This window comes from Scyliorhinus torazame, chromosome 25 (assembly GCF_047496885.1).
Source record: "Scyliorhinus torazame isolate Kashiwa2021f chromosome 25, sScyTor2.1, whole genome shotgun sequence".
Taxonomy (NCBI): Eukaryota; Metazoa; Chordata; class Chondrichthyes; order Carcharhiniformes; family Scyliorhinidae; genus Scyliorhinus; species Scyliorhinus torazame.
In genome coordinates this window covers 27327843-27344670 of record NC_092731.1, presented here as the reverse complement: position 1 = coordinate 27344670, position 16828 = coordinate 27327843, and the positions used below count along the sequence as shown (strand labels likewise).

Genomic DNA, 16828 nt, shown 5'->3' with positions numbered 1-16828 from the left:
GAATTAGGCCACTCGGCTTATCGCATCTGCTCCACCATTTCAATCATGGCTGATATGTTTCTCATCCCCATTCCTCTGCCTTCTCCCAATAACCCCCGATCCTCTTATTAATCAAAAACCTATCTATCTTTGTCTTAAAGGCACTCAGTGACTTGGCCTCCACAGCCTTCTGCGGCAAGGGTTCCATTGATTCACCATCCTCTGGCTGAAGAAACTCCTCCTCAACTCTGTTTAAAGAATTGTCCCTTTAGTCTGAGATTTGTGTCCTCTGGTTCTAGTTTTTCCTACAAGTGGAAACATCCTCTCCACGTCCACTCTATCCAGGCCTCGCAGTATCCTGTAAGATTCAATAAGATCCCCCCTCATCCTTCTAAACTCCAACGAGTACAGACCCAGAGTCCTCAACTGTTCCTCATACGACAAGCTGTTCATTCCAGGGATCATTTTTGTGAACCTCCTCTGGACCCTTTCCAAGGCCAGCACATCCTCCCTTAGATACAGGGCCCAAAACTGCTCCCAATATTCAAAATGGGGTCTGACCAGAGCATTATACAGCCTCAGAAGTACATCCCTGGTCTTGTATTCCAACCCTCTCGACATGAATGCACACCTTGGGTGTTAGAGAATCCTTTCCAACCAATTTCCTTTAAACGTTGCTGTTGCCCCTGTTACCACCAACTTTTCACCGGTGCATTCCTCATCCCAACAAAATCCTCTGGTTAAAGACATTCTTCTTGTTGGTGGGGGATGAGGATGGCGCGAAGGAGATGAATGCACCGTGCCAGTGGACACCCCCTTGGCAGGGCTAGGTGCCCCCTCCCCCATTTGCCAATTGCTTTATACATGTGTCCCTGCCAGCCGACACAGGTTTTGGGAGACTGTGCCAGCCAGCCAGCCTATCGATCTGACCAATTCCGAGACGCTGGAATTTCATGAGGAACGTCTGGGTTTTTCCATCGGGCTGGGAGCGCAGAGCCAGGGCATTTCCATGCTGCACGGGCCCGATCCGGGACAAAGTGCTCCGGAAGTTGGGATTTTCGCCCCGGGGTGGTGAGGCTCTCTGGGCGTCGGCCGTGAGGTCCCCAGGACGGGTGTGGCGGCAGACGGTTTGGAAGGCCTGCCTGGGTGCGCCGGCACTGAGTCCAAGATCTTTTAAGAAGCAATAAAACAAGAAAAATGCCCTGTAGTCTTCAATCCGCACACTCCAACAAACTCCCGATCCATGCCAGCCAATGGCATCTCATTCCCTATAACCACCCCCATGGCCCCCTACTCTCTATGCCTCTCGATCCTCCCTCCACAGCCCTTTGTAGCCCCCTATGCCAACTTTTAGCCAACTCATCATAATCCATGAGGCCTCACCATCACCCTTTACCCTTACCTTCCATGCCAACCCACCCAGCATTCACCATAGGCAGACCTCGCAACCCATACCAAGATTAAATAAAATGAAGTTCTAAGTATCTGCTGCAGACTTTAGCTTTTACAAAAAGATTCATTCATACAAAAAAAATTCCGCCGTTTAAATTCCTTCCACTACATCCTTATAAAAAGAAACATGTTTTCAAGTGCTTAATCACTTATAAAAACAAACATTTGATTCAACTGTTTTGGATTCACAGCAACAGGAGTTGGCCATTTGGCCCATCGAGCCAGCTCCGCCACTCAATCCGATCATGGCCGATCTTCGACCTTCCCCGTGCTATCCCCATATCCCTCGGTGTCATTGGCCTCCTATCGACTTCTGCCTTGAACGTCCTAGATGACTGAACTTCCACCGCCCTCTGGAGTGAAGAGATTCCGTGAGGCATGCGTCGATGATTTCAGTGGTCACTTTCCAGTTCTCATCCACTGGCCTGGTCCTCTGGAAAGTTGTTGAAACGTTGTCCTTGTCGCCTGCACAGCTCGGCTCTCAAAGGAATCGCTAACGATACCTGCCACTCTGGCCTTGATTGCTTTCCATGCAATGATGTCTCGACGCAGTATTCCCAAAAAAAGACTGAGCAATCACTATCCCAAAAATCAAAGGAGGACATGTGGAAAGAAGAATAATCGTTCTGTTCTCAGTTCCATTGGTGTGTCGCACTGGTGGTAAAGTTGACCATGTGTGTTAACAAGCAGTCTTTACGATTCATTTTTGACTCCTCTGCCGCCAGCGGCGGTGGAGGAGGTCCGTCACTGGCAGGATCTTCCAGTCCCGCCTCTGTCAATGGCGTCTCCCGCTATTCGCACCCTCCGCCACTGGGGAATTAGCGGCAGAGGTCTCCGATGGCAGGGCTGGAAGATCCCATCCTATATTGTTATGGGCCAGGGTTTAGAGAACCCCAAAGTGTATCATGGAGTTCACCTGACCCACAACTTTTACTAGATTGTGGTATGGGGAGCACACGGCCCACTCTACAGGTGTGGGACAGCAGAAATGGAAAAGTATTTTTTAAAGCAGAACAATGTTTATTCTATGAACTCAAATTAACCCTTTTAAAACATACAGTGAACATCTTAGCAACCATTAATTCAAATACAACCCCCAAAGAATACAATACTATGTAATCCTTAAACTGTCCTATGAACATCCATAAGACTTAAAAAAGAACTTTTAAGAGAAGCACATCTGGTTCAAGTCACTACTGAGAGCAGTTATTAGTTTTAAATCACCAAAGGATTGATTTACCGTTTTTAGATTACAGAGAGAGAGACTAATCCTCCTTCTGGCTGTGACTGCAGCTATCTGAGTTGCAATCCCATGTACTTGAACCATCCAAGCATGGCACAGTTTAGCTCACTCATTCAATTAAAACCCTTCACGGTTTTTGAGCTCCAAATTAATTCTTCCTTGGCTGAAGGAGTAATTTGTTGCTTCCTTTCTCCATTTATTTGTCCACTTGAATAGGTTGGAGTCTCAATCCCACCTGAAGAACAGCACCTCTAACACCGCAGCACTCTTTCTGTACTGCGCTGGAATGGCCGCCTCAGTTATGTACTCAGGGGGGCCGGATTCTCTGAACATGGGGCTGTGTCCCCACGGCAGCAGCAAAACGCTGGCGTTTCACTCTGGACTTTCCTGAAGAACGTCCTGAGTGATTCTCCAACCTGCAGGGGGCTGGCAGGGCCCCAGAGTGCTCCTCGCAGCTCTGGCTGCGGATACGGGGCCCCGCATTTCCGGTCGGGAGTTCGCGCACCGCGCGGGGCGGCCGCCGCGACATGGTGGACTCGCACTGCGGACCGTCATCAAAAATGTAGGCCCCCCCCAAGATTGCGCGCGACTGCCATTCCGTGCCGCCCAATCGCTCCCCTGGCCGTCCATGAGGCCTCCCCCCACCCCCCCCACCCCACCCCCCCATTGAGCGATCCCCCCGCCCCACACCAGGGCGGCCACGGACTGAATCCGCAGCCGCCTGCCGAGATTCCCGACGGCCGATACGTGGTTAGAACCAGGCCGTCGGGGACTCGGCCAGTCTAGTACGGAGAATTGCGAGGGGGGGGTGCGGGGTGGGGGGTGCGGGGGATGGGGGCCTCCGTCAATGACCCCCTACCCCGCGCCGTGTAGATCCCGCCCAAGCGATTCTCCGGGGATCGGTAAATCGCTTCAGCGGCGCTGGTCCCGATTTCCGGGTACACGGCCATTCCCTGCCTCCCGCGCCGAACACGATTCCGGCACGGCGGCTGGGAGAATCCCGCCCAGGGACTTTGAACCGGAATGTTCGGACCCCGAGAGAGCCAACAACCCAGCCGTACTGGAACTCACGACACTGGCCTCCCTGCAAGAGGGATTTGTGAAATGATGCCCAGGAGCAGCTCTCCCTCCAGTCTTGGGTAAGATGTTGCGCACGATTTAACGGCCTGGTCATGCCTGGTGAAAATCCGTGCCAGCCAGTTCGATCGCGGGAGCGACCTAAATCGCGAAGCCCCCTAGACGCTAAGCGGTTTGCGATCGCAGCGGCTCGCTCCCGTTGGTGGATTCTAGAACTCGTCTGGGCGCGGCGACATTCCATTAACCACCACTTAAGGCCCATCACCATCTCATTAACAAGATGGTCACCGTATCCAATGGCCTCCTGGGATTGAATTGGCTCACCAGTGAGAGGTCCCACGAGCGATGATTAGTCCTGGTCCAGCTGAACAGCACTTGAAGGGTCTCCCAGGCCGTTGCCGACACTTGGGCGGTCAGGGAGTGGGCAGGGTGGCACCACTCTGTCTCTCCCCCTGGCACCTTGGCACTGCCACTCTGGTAATGACAAAGTGCCAGGTTGGCACTGCCAGGCTGGCAGGGGCACTGCCAGGGTGTCAGGGCCGCAGTGCATGGGTGCCTGGGTGCCTGGGTAACACTGCTATGGGTGGGGCCTGAGGTGAGCGATGCTTGTGAACTGTGGAATGAAGGGGTGTATGATGGGTGTGGGTGTGTGTGTGAAGGGTCTCCGGAAGGTTTGGGAAGGTGAAGAGTTGTAGTCCCCGAAAGGGGGGTCCGAATGGGGGGGGGTGGGATGGCCTGAAATGGGGTGGCCTCATTGACCCCCAGAGTGGTGTGTCTGTACTTGGGGGGTGGGGGGGGGGAGGGGGGAGGGGGATAGGGTAGTGTCCAAATGTGTGGGGGGGAACATTGCCCATGGGTGGCAGGTCAAGGACCCACAAGCTCACCTAGAGATCAAGCACCCTTTCAAATGACGGCCCAACCGCTGAGGAGCCGGTTTGGTCAACAAGCTCAGCTCCCCACTAACGAAAATAATGGGCTCGCCCGACTGGGAACTCGCAAGGGCCCAAAAATAGGACTAAGTGTCATCGATAGCGGCCAGCAGCCCGCCAACACAGCTGGCGAGTAGTTCGCGGGAAATCTCGCTCGCTACGGCACTTAGAACGTGTCCCGTTAAATCGCAACCGGTTATTCCAAACTATTTTTTTTTTTGGCAGTGCGTGAGTCGCGGGGTGCGCAGAGCAAGGGAGCCACAAGGGGGCGGCACCGTCTGAACCACCATCCCCCCCACCGGTGGTATATTTTCCCACGATGGAGGTGCGCCCCCCATTGGCCGCAGGCAGGATCTTTAAGGCCCGATTTGTCCATGGCGTTTTGTGTGCCTCGCCCCGCCCAACAGTCTGGTAAAATCTGGCCCAACGTCCGAGGCGAATCCATCTCCGACAAATAGCATTATTTTTGTGTTGCAATATTTCCGCTCCGGTTCAGATTCCGGAATGAGCTGATTAAAACCTGCAATCGCCCCACAGGCAGGTTTTTTTTTTTTTTTTTTTGCGTTTTACTTTTCACGCCTGGATTATTTTGGGAAGCACTTTGAATCCAACAAAAAAAAAGATGGCGAGCGGCTACTTTAATCAGGAAGACGACAAAATGTTCTCAGCTGAACTCTCGCTTGGCAACTGCTACCTTCCAGCAACTGGGAACGCCGTTCGATGAAGGAAAGGGAGAGGCGGGAGTGAGTGACAGATTCCCCATGTTGAGGGGGTCACAATCTGGTCGGGTTACCGAGACATCCACATGGGGAGAGCTCCTCTTTGCCAGACAGAGATGAGGAGACATCCAGAGAGTGGTCGGCCCTGTGGTATTCATCGCCGCAGGAAGCAGTTTCTCCATCACCTCGACAGCGGCGCAATGTGGTCCGGAACGCACTTACAGTAAACACCGTTTGCATGTTATTAGCGGGCCCGACTCAGTGTTCTCCGGAGGGCTTCCGCGATTCTCCTCCTCCGATGGGCCGGGTTCCCGACGCCGCGGTTATCGAGTGCTTGATAAAAATCGTGAAACCGGAGTGGCGGCTGCGGAGGGAGGGAGAGGAGGTACGGAAAGTGTCCAACTTCGCCAGAGTTTGCCGGCAGTTGTGCCGCTGGCTGGGGGGGGGGGGGGGGGGGGGGGGGAAGCTTCTGCCAGGATCGGGGGGCTGTGAGTAGACGGCACAGAATACCATTACCGCAACTGGCAAGGCAGCCCTGCAGCTGTGCACGCCGCAAACAGCCCACTGTGAACTTAGTGCCATGGGTCGTATAGGTGTGCCCCCCAGGACACCCCACTTGGTGCCCTCTGGCCCCAGCCGACCCATGAGCTGTATGGGCGCGGTCCGACACAACCAGTGCCACCTTGTTGGCTGGGATGAGTGTGCCTGGGGAGTGTAATGTGTGTGTGCGGCTGGGATGAGTGTGTGTGGGGAGTGCAATGTGTATGTGCGGCTGGGATGAGTGTGTGTGGGGAGTGTAACGTGTATGTGCGGCTGGGATGAGTGTGTGTGGGGAGTGTAATGTGTGTGTGTGGCTGGGATGAGTGTGTGTGGGGAGTGTAATGTGTATGTGCGGCTGCAGCTCGTCAGCCTCCCGAGTATCTGGTGAATCCCGCACCGTTTTTCATTGGAATCGATTGTGTTCCACATGGCGTCGATGCTAGCCCCTCAATAGTAGCCAAGTGGGTCCCGGTGTGGCGCCAGTTTTTCTGTCGTGGAAGTCCACGAATTCTGCGTTGGTGTCAACACTCAAACTCGGAAATGGAGAACCCCGCCCACAGTATTTTGGCCGCAACTACTTCCTGTGGTAACGAATTCCACAGGCCGACCACTCTCCGGGTGAAGAAATGTCTCCTCATTCCCGTCCTGAATGGGCCACCCCGTATCCTCAGACTGTGACCTCTGGTTCTGGACCCCCCCCCCCCCCCACCATCGGGAACATCCTTCTTGAATGGCGAGGCAGACTGGAAGGGCTGCTTGGCCTGTGCTTGCTCCTACCTTCCATGTTCCTCGGTTCCTCGTCACGCAGAAATAGAAAGAGAAAACGGTGAAGTATGAGATACAGGACACTCAGGCCTTCTAGAAAACTCCGCCTCAGTGCTTCAGCCATGGTGTCCATCTGAAGTCAATGACTGATTTGAAGCATTAGCGGATGTCAACGCAGTGCCGAAAAGCGGTCACTTCATGAGGTAAAGGGACATCTACGCACTCGCGCACTGGATCATTCCAGGAATAATTGCAGCTGACTTCGATTTTAACACTTGCATTATTTACAGAGCCCAGGAGAGGAATAGATACCCCTCATGACTTATTAAAGCTGCGATCTCAGCCCCCAAAATATCCCTGTGACAAAATCCTGTGTGCCAGATTCACGAAGAGCTATCTTTAGGAATTGACAATTCGCACGAAATGATAAATAGAGCTCGGCCAAAAGCGACGCAAGAAGCTGCACTCGTGTTGTGATCACGGTCCTGAGCTGACTGGGGAAAGAGCTGCAGTTCCGAACCGGGTTTTTTCTGCTGTCATCGCCGCCGCCTTCGGAGGAACTCAACCCCTCGCACGGCAGTTCAGTTCTGTCGAATGCTGCGCCTATCGCGCTGTGCGATTGGGATCTAATGGACCAACTTGGCCTTTGCGGGCGTTTGGTGTCGATGAGGGGGGGGGGGGGGGGGGGCCTCTCAGGACTGAGAGAACCCAGCCAGATGCCTTTTTAAAAAAATTTAGAGTACCCAATTCTTTTTTTTCCAATTAAGGCTGTTGTACCCTCCATAACGACGCTTAGTAAAACGGTAAAGAAGGCTTTAATAAGCTAAGAACTAGCCTGGTGCCGAGACGGGTGCTAACTGGGTCCCGCCCACAAGGCGGCCCCTTATATACGGCTCCCAGATGGGCAGAGGCGGAGTCCCCCAGGGTTCCAAGCCCGGTCTTAAAGGGGACATCACCTTACATGATGGCAAGAGTACAGTAGTACAGTAACCGTTCATCACAAAGGGGCAATTTAGCGTGGCCAATCCACCTTCCCTGCACATCTTTGTGTTGTGGGGTGAAAGCCACGCAGACACGGGGAGAATGTGCGAACTCCACACCGACAGTGACCCAGAGCCGGGATCGAACCTGAGACCTCGGCGCCGTGAGGCAGCTGTGCTAACCACTGCGCCACCGTGCTGCCCAAAAACAGAGCATTCATGTCGGAAGACAAGGAAGAGGCTGAAACCCACCTGGTTACAAAAAATAATGAAACCCCTCACTGGTGAAACCGAACCGTTCGCTGGCAGCAGGACCTCCGGTGACCCGGCAAACGCCTGCCGCAATTTCTCCATTCTCGCCACCGAGGCTGCGGATTTGATCACATGCACATCCATCCATCATGGATGGCCGCCGACGATGATAAGGAACAAGGCACTTCCAAAGGATCCCCTGAAATCGAGATGGATCCCTGTCCATGGTCGCACTGGGCCGCTCCCAAGGGTGTAAATGGGCTGGCGGGGGTAGCTGCTGCAGTTGGCATATTGCTTGACCGCACGGTCAATGTCCTTGTCCAGTCCTGGCCACCAGATAAAGCAGCATGGAGCGTCTTAACCTTGGTCATGTCAGGTCATGCGCGTAACTCCTATAGCAGCGCCACCCCTTGGCTGGGAGGGGAGGTGACGACCACTCTTGCTCCCCGCATCTACGGTCCACCCCCTACACTCTATGGTGTGTTTGTACCGGTAATGCTGTGCCATCCGTGATGATTGGGGGGTGAAGGGCATTTCCCAGCAAGAGAGACGACAGGGGCAGCACGGTAGCACAGTGGTTAGCACAGTTGCTTCACAGCTCCAGGGTCCCAGTTTCGATTCCCGGCTAGGTCACTGTCTGTGCGGAGTCTGCACGTTTTCCCCGTTGATGCGTTGGGTGTTCTGGATCCGTGGAACACATACAGGCCACCAATACTTGAAATAGTGCAACACTATTTCATTGAATCATTAACTGTTTAACATACTCTGAATGTGGGTTAACACGATACTAGCTTTAACTAAAGACCTTTGCCTTGTCCTAACCAGTCGATGCACTCAGCACATGGTGAATGTCTGTGTTACAGGCTGTGAGCTCTGTCCTCCTAGCTAGCTGCAACTCGAAGGAATGGAACTCTGATGCCCCCTGTCTTTATAGTGCTTGTGCTCTAACTGGTGATTGGCTGCGGTGTTGTGTGTGTTTATTGGTCCCACTGTCTGTCCATCAGTGTGTGTCTGCACCATGATATACTGGTGTACATTATGACACCCATGTGTACGTGGGTTTCCCCCGTGTGCTCCGGTTTCCTCCCACAGTCCAAAGATGTGCAGGTTAGGTGGATTGGCTATGCTAACTTGCCCATAGTGTCCAAAAAAGGTTAGATGGGGTTACGGGGATAGGGTGGAGGTGTGGGCTTGGGTAGGGTGCTCTTTCCAAGGGCTGGTGCAGACTTGATGGGCCGAATGGCCACCTTCTGCACTGTAAATTCTATGAAATCTATGAAAAAAATCTACGACCCTTTGATAGACCCGAACCTGTCCAGATTTGTCATGATTCCAACCGCGAAGGACTATTCCTTCTATCTTTGCTAGTACTGGGTCTCACTCTGTGACCATGTCTGGATTTGCTGGGCTGAAATTGGGCGGGTTTCCAAAAAGTTCAAGGCTCGTGTGACCTCTTGCGGCACCGCTGGTGGTGAATCACTCTGCGGCAAGGTTAGGCGATTCAAGGCATCTGCGTTTGCAACGTGAGTACCCGGCCTGTACTGGAATGAGACCTCATAGGTTGCCTACAGCAACGGCAACGCTGGACTCTGGCTGAGATGATGGGAGAAGTGGCTTGACCCTCCCTGAACAAGCCCAATAACGGTGTGTGGTCCTGTGACTGTCGTGAAGCGCCGCCCATTTATTTATTGGTGACTTTTTATTTTACCCCGCATACTTCTGCCAAGCCCTCCTTTTCAAACTGGGAGCAACCTCTCTCTTCATCAGCCGAGGACCTGGAGGCAGAGAACATGGGTCTCCCCATTCCATCCCCCATCTTGTGTGACAGAACTTCCCCCAAGCCACGCAGTGACCCATCACACCTTCCCACAATCCCTTTCTCCTGGGTCGAAACCGACCAACAGGTCTGAAGATTGCAGGGCTTATTTGACTCTTTCAAAGGCCCTCCAATAGCATTGTTGCTATTTCTTCAGCCGCTGATGTAGAGGTGCTAATGGTTTTTGACGGGCCGGGTATGAAACTCCCATAATAATGTACCGTGCCCAAGAAAGACGTCAGCTCGGACACGAGCCTTTTCGATAGTCTTGACCTTTTCCGCTAACAGGCGCAAACCTTGACCTTCGACCTTGAAACTCAGGTAAGAGACCTCGGAGGCCTGAAGGTCGCACTTACGCTTGCAGCCTTGAATCTCTTGAGTATGTCCTCCAGGTTCTCCAACCCTGTGGCCAACACATCGTCCAGATACACCGGTGCCTTGGCTCTTCCCTGCAGGATCTTGCTCTATCGTGAAACACCACCACATTCAAGGATATGGGCTGGTAAGTGGGATTAGCGCGAGATTGGGGGTAGTTATTTTCAATGCAGACTCAATAGGCTAAAGGGTCTTTTCTGCGCTCTATGACTCTTTGGTTTGCGGGTAAATGGCAGAGGCTAATGAAACACCATAGGGCAACTGGGTACACTGGTACAGACCCTCGTGAATATTTATCGCCATGTATTTCCATGAGGTCCTCAAGGTCCTCAATCTGTGGGATCGGGTGACCATCCAGCTTGCCCACTTGGTTCGATTAATTTATGGGCAGCACGGTAGCACAAGTGGTTAGCACTGTGGCTTCACAGCGCCAGGGTCCCAGGTTCGACTCCCTGCTGGGTCACTGTCTGTGCGGAGTCTGCACGTTCTCCCCGTGTCTGCGTGGGTTTCCTCCGGGTGCTCCGGTTTCCTCCCACAGTCCAAAGGTGTGCGGGTTAGGTGGATTGGCCGTGCTAAATTGCCCTTAGTGACCAAAAAGGTTAGGAGTGGCTATTGGGTTACGGGGATAGAGTGGAAGTGAGAGCTTAAGTGGGTCGGTGCAGACTCAATCGATGGAATGGCCTCCCTCTGCACTGTATGTTCTATGTTCCTTGAGTCCTTGTCCAGCTTCAACTGCTGGTCAGCGTAGGCCATGTCAAGTTTGGTAAGTCTTTGTCCTCCTGCTAACTTTGAGTGTAGGTCCTCAATTTGTGGGATCGGATGCCCAATCAGCTTGCCACTTGGTTTGATTAATTTATTTTTGCCGCAGATGCGAATCGTTCTGTCTGGCTTCACCACGGGGACAATAGGGGCTGCCCACTCTGAGAACTGTACTGGCCTTATTATTCCCAACTCTTCTAACCACTTCAGCTCTGCCTCAACTCATAAATGCAAGGCGTAGGGCACAGGCCGAGATCTATAAAATCTGTGGAGTCTAAGTTAACATATAGATCTTGACTTTGACATCCCGTATTTTCCCCAGTTCATTATGAAAGAACCTCTGGGAAACAATCATCTGTTGTGCTCAAGATTGCCAGCCAATTTAATTTTATCTGGCTCAACCAATCTTTTCCCAATAGGCTGGGCAGCCAGCTCTTCACAATGATGATAGGTAGCTAGGCCGATTGATGCCAGGATATCACAGGTGCGGATGTAGATCTCAATATTTTTAAGGATTCTCCCCTAGTCGCTCATCTTGCCGAGGTGTCTTCCAACTTCATTTCTTGTGGGCCGCCCTTCAAATATTCCCATCACAGCAGCAGAAGCCCCAGTGTCTACTCCCATATGGAGCGGAAGGCCATTGACAAATAACTCAATTACGATGGGGGCTGATTTACACATACTTACATTATTTAACTAACACCACGAGCCTGTCTCATGAGTCGCTCTGTTGGTCACTCTTTATATTATAACCTTGAGTTGGAGTTGTTTTCTTTCTGTTCTTCCCCTGCCACCCATTCTTCCTCTCTCTGCAACACATGTGGATGTGGCCCCTCTGGTTGCCTTCGAAACACGCTGCGCTCTTAAATCTACACACTTCTCGATGGTTCTCTCCCCCCGCACTGGTAGCTCTCTTCCCCTCTCCGGGTCGACTGACCCTGTCTTCTGTCCCTTTGTCGCTACCCTTGTTCACTGCTCCTGCCTGTGGGATCCTCTGCACCATTCTGTCTTTGGCACCAAAATCAATTGGGCCCCTCTCCGTGGTGGACATGGTTAGCAGTTTCAAATTCCTAGGGGTGCACATCTCCAAAAATCTGTCCTGGTCCACCCACGTCGACGCTACCATCAAGAAAGCACAACAGCGCCTATACTTCCTCAGGAAACTAAGGAAATTCGGCATGTCCACATTAACTCTTACCAACTTTTACAGATGCACCATAGAAAGCATCCTATCTGGCTGCATCACAGCCTGGTATGGCAACTGCTCGGCCCAGGACCGCAAGAAACTTCAGAGAGTCGTGAACACTGCCCAGTCCATCCCACAAACCTGCCTCCCATCCATTGACTCCATCTACACCTCCCGCTGCCTGGGGAAAGCGGGCAGCATAATCAAAGATCCCTCCCACCCGGCTGACTCACTCTTCCAAATTCTTCCATCGGGCAGGAGATACAGAAGTCTGAGAATACGCACGATCAGACTCAAAAACAGCCTCTTCCCCGCTGTTACCAGACTCCTAAATGACCCTCTTATGGACTGACCTCATTAACACTACACCCTGTATGCTTCACCCGATGCCAGTGCTTATGTAGTTACATTGTATATCTTGTATTGCCCTATTATGTATTTTCTTTTATTCCCTTTTCTTCCCATGTACTTAATGATCTTTTGAGCTGCTCGCAGGAAAATACTTTTCACTGTACCTCGGTACACGTGACAATAAACAAATCTAATCCAATCCAATCCCCCAACCCTATGCAAGAAACCCAACAGAGACAAATTTCATTAACATCGACCAAGACCTCGGAAACCATGGTCCAAACAGCTTCTATGATGGGTACCTGTTGGGCAATGAGCGGGGGGCGTGAGCAAGCGGGTTGAGCGCCCGTTTTTAATTAATCATTTTGGTCGGAAAAACAATGGAGAGCCAAATTAAAATAAGGGATAAAATTCTAAAAGAAGGCGCAGGAGCAAAGGGTGAATTTGTGCACACATCATTAAAGATGCAGAACAGGTGGAGAGAGCAGTTAATAAAGCAGAGAGTATCCTGGGCTTTATTAATAGGGGCAGAGAGTACAAGAGTGAGGAGGTTAGGCTGAATTTATACAAGACACTAGTTCGACCTCAGCTGGAATATTGTGCACCGTTCTGGGCACCACACTATAGGAAAGATGTGAACACACTGGAGAGAGAGCAGAAGAGGTTTACCACACCGGTTTCAGGGATGAGAAACTTCAGTGATGAGGAGAGATTGGAGAGGTCGGCACTGTTCTCCTCGGAGAGAAGAAGGCCGAGAGGAGATTTGATAGATGTTCAAAATCATGAGGGGGGCTGGACAGAGTAGACGGGGAGAAACGGTTCCTGCTCGGAAAAGGGTGGGGAACAAGGGGGGCACAGATTTAACGTGATTTGTAAAAGAAGCAAATGTGATGTGAGAGAAAACTTTTTCACTCAGCGAGTGGTTGGGGTCTGGAATGTGCGGCCTGGCAGTGTGGGGGAGGCAGCTTCAATCGAGGCTTTCCAGAGGGGATTAGATGATTATTTGAATAGAGACAAGGGATGCGGGGGGGAAAGGCAGGGGGCTGGCACTGGGTCACGAAGCTCGTTTGGAGAGGCGGGGCTGAGACGACGGGCCGAACGGCTTCCTCCTGCGCCGGAGCAACTCTGCGATTCTGTGAGGCGGGGGTTGGGACAAGTGCCTGGCGACGCGCACGCTCTCTCTCTCTCTCTCTCGCTCCCTAAGCGCTGGCACCGACGGGACAGCCAGCCAACACCGGTGTAGGTGCCCCGGCTCTGGGACCATCACTGTGCTGTCTCACCTTGGTCGAACTCCCCCCAGTGGTGGCACTTATTCCCCATGCTTTCTAGGGCAGGTTAAACCCCTCTACCTTCACGCGGCCTGGCCCAGCTGTGGGAGTGAGACGCTGACACTGCCTGGAAACCTTATTCCCTCCCAACATGGAGGAAAAGAAAATACTGGCATTTGCGCCTCTCACAGATTTATACATAGAGAGCGAGAGCAGTAATAAATATCTACATTTAAATAAGATCTAAACTGTTTTACATTACAGCCTGTGGTTCTGTATTCAACAGATAAAACACCATTATCTAATAATGAAAACCGTAACAAATCTGGCTTTGCTTGAACCAACTTAAAATTCAAAGTAGATTTGCTCCTTGTCTATTTCTCCTGGCATTGGTACACAGATATTTTGACATTCCAGGAGCTGGGGAGGAGGGGGAGCATTAACCCTTTCGTTGCTCAGTTCCTCGCTAATTCTGTGCGAAGGTATTTGTCCCCTGTCTCCCCTCTCTGTTGGCCTGCTCCGAATTTCCGAGATTCCTTAATCCGCGGAGCACGTGGGTGAGCGTGAGAGGTGACCGTTTAAGCAGGCAACTCGGCTACAGAAGGCTGCACACAAACAGATATCAGGTAGAGGCGTAGGAACGGGCTGCAAAATATCCCAACCGGTTTGTGTATCCAATGGTAGGAATGCTCAATGCGTCCATCATTGCTTTGCCTTTGCCACGTTCTGATCAAAATGAAGGGTTTGAGTTCTGGAAAATACATCGGGTTAAAAGGGTGATGGAAAATCTATCGGTGGACTTCATGGGTTGTTTTACATTCCACATAAGGCTCTGCCGAGAAGAATTAGGAGCAGAAGTGGTCAAATCAGGGCTTCGAGCGTGCTCCACCATCCAATCAGATCATGACTGGTCTGGTCTCAAATCCACCTCCCCACCTGCTTCCCACATCCCTTTAACGCACTTTTAAAATCAGAAATACATCAATCTCCCTCTTGAAACTATTTAATGGCTCAGATTCCACCGCACTGCGGGACAGCGAGTTCCACAAATTCACCACCCCCTTCGCGAAGTAGTTCCTCCTCATCTCAGTTTTAAACCTACCGCCGCTCAACCTATATCCGCGACCTCTCGTTCTAGATTTCCCCACAAGGGGGAACATTTGGTCTACGTTTACTTTATCAATCCCTCTTCGTATTTTATGTACATCAATCAGATCCCCTCGCATCCTTCTAACCTCCAGCGAGTATAGGCCCAAACTGTTCAATCTCTCCTCATACGTCAACCCTTTCATTCCCGGAATCAATGTGGTGAACCTCCTCTGAACTGCCACCACATCCCTCCCCAAATAAGGAGACCAAAACTGGACACAATACTCTAGATATGGTCTCACCAACACTCTATACAATTACAACAACACCTCTCTACTTTTATACTCCAGTCCTTTCGCAATAAACGCAAACATTCCATTTACCTTTTTAATGACATGCTGGACCTGCATATCAACTTTCATGAACAAAGACACCCAGATCCCTCTGCCCAGGCGCATCTTGAATCGGATTTCCATTCAGATAATAATTTGCCTTTCTATAATTTCAGCCAAAATGGATAACCTCACACTCTGGGCAAACCTTTTGGGAATGACCACGTGACCGAGTTCATGAACAAAAATGCTGGTTCTGTCGTAAATTTCTTCCCAAAACAATTTGGCGAAACGTTACATTTCACAGAACCCCAGAATCGTTACGGGCGCAGAAGGAGGCCATTCGGCCCATCGTGTCAGCCCCGGCTCTCCAAATGGGCAGCGCCACTCAGTGCCGTTCCCCTGCCATTTCCCCCTGCGCATTGGTCCCATTCAAATAATCATCTAATCCCCTCTCGAAAGCCTCGATTGAACCTGCCTCCACCACACTTCCATGGCTGCGCATTCCAGACCCTCATCACCCACTGTATACACGAGCGAGGGACATCCAGAGAAAGACAACTCATTTTGAATCCAGCTATCGGAGATTATCACTGATCGAATATTTTTCTATTCTTTATTCTTTCGTGGGATATGGGCATCACTGGCAAGGCCAGCATTTGTTGCCCATCCCTAATTGCATCTCAAACTGAATGGCTTGCTCGGCCACACTAATGGCTTGGAAGGGGGAAGCAAATGTACTCTTGCCAAGTTTGCGGATGACACAAAAATAGGTGGGAAGGCAAATGGTGAGGATATCACGAAGAGTCTACAGAGGGATATAGACAGGCTGGGCGAGTGGGCAAAATCTTGGCTGATGGAATATAATGTAGGAAAATGTGACGTTATGCACTTTGGTAGGAAGAATAAAGAAGCTGAATATTATTTAAATGGAGAAAGACTGCAGAAAGCTGCCGCTCAGAGGGATTTGAGGATCCGTGTCCATAAATCACACAAAGCTACTACACAGGTTCAGCAGGTAATTGGGAAGGCAAAGGGAATGTTGGCCTTGATTTCAAAGGAAATGGAATATAAAGATATGTAAGTCTTGCTAAAACGACAAGGCACTAGTTAGACCAGACCTGGAATACTGTGAACAGCTTTGGTCTCCTTTCTAAGGAAAGATATACCGGCATTGGGGGCAGTCCAGAGAAGGTTCACCAGGTCAATCCCGGGTAGGGACGGGTTTTTCTCATGAGGAGAGGTTGGGTAGGTTGGGCCTGTGCTCATTGGAGTTTAGACGAATGAGAGGCGACCTTATTGAGACATATCGGATTCTCAGGGGGTTTGACAGGCTCGATGCTGAGAGGTTATAGATATAGATATAGAATTTACAGTGCAGAAGAGGTTGTTTCCCCTTGTGGGAGAGTCTAGGACCAGAGGGCAGAATCTCAGAGGGAGGGGTCACCCATTTAAGACAGAGATGAGGAGGAATTTCTTCTCTCAGAGGGGAGTGAATCTGTGGAATTCATTACAGCAGAGAGCTGTAGAGGCTGGGTCGTTAAGTGCTTTCATGGTTGAGATAGGTTTTTAAATCAGTAAGGGAATCGAGGGTTATGGGAATAAGGCGGGAAAGTGGAGTTGAGGATTAGCACATCAGATCAGCCATGATCTCATTGAATGGCGGAGCAGACCCGATGGGCCGAATGGCCTCCTTCTGCTCCTACATCTGATGGT

General features: G+C 51.3%; 1 protein-coding gene across 1 annotated transcript in view; it reads left to right on the top strand.

Annotated features, from left to right (window-relative positions):
- LOC140402243 (sprouty-related, EVH1 domain-containing protein 2-like) overlaps positions 1 to 14030 on the top strand; it is a 71222-nt gene extending 57192 nt beyond the window's left edge. Inside the window, exon 6 of the mRNA XM_072489872.1 lies at positions 13956 to 14030. Within this exon, the coding sequence (XP_072345973.1) occupies positions 13956 to 14030 (75 nt within the window). The remainder of the gene's footprint in view (positions 1 to 13955) is intronic.
- The last annotated feature ends 2798 nt before the right edge of the window (positions 14031 to 16828 follow it).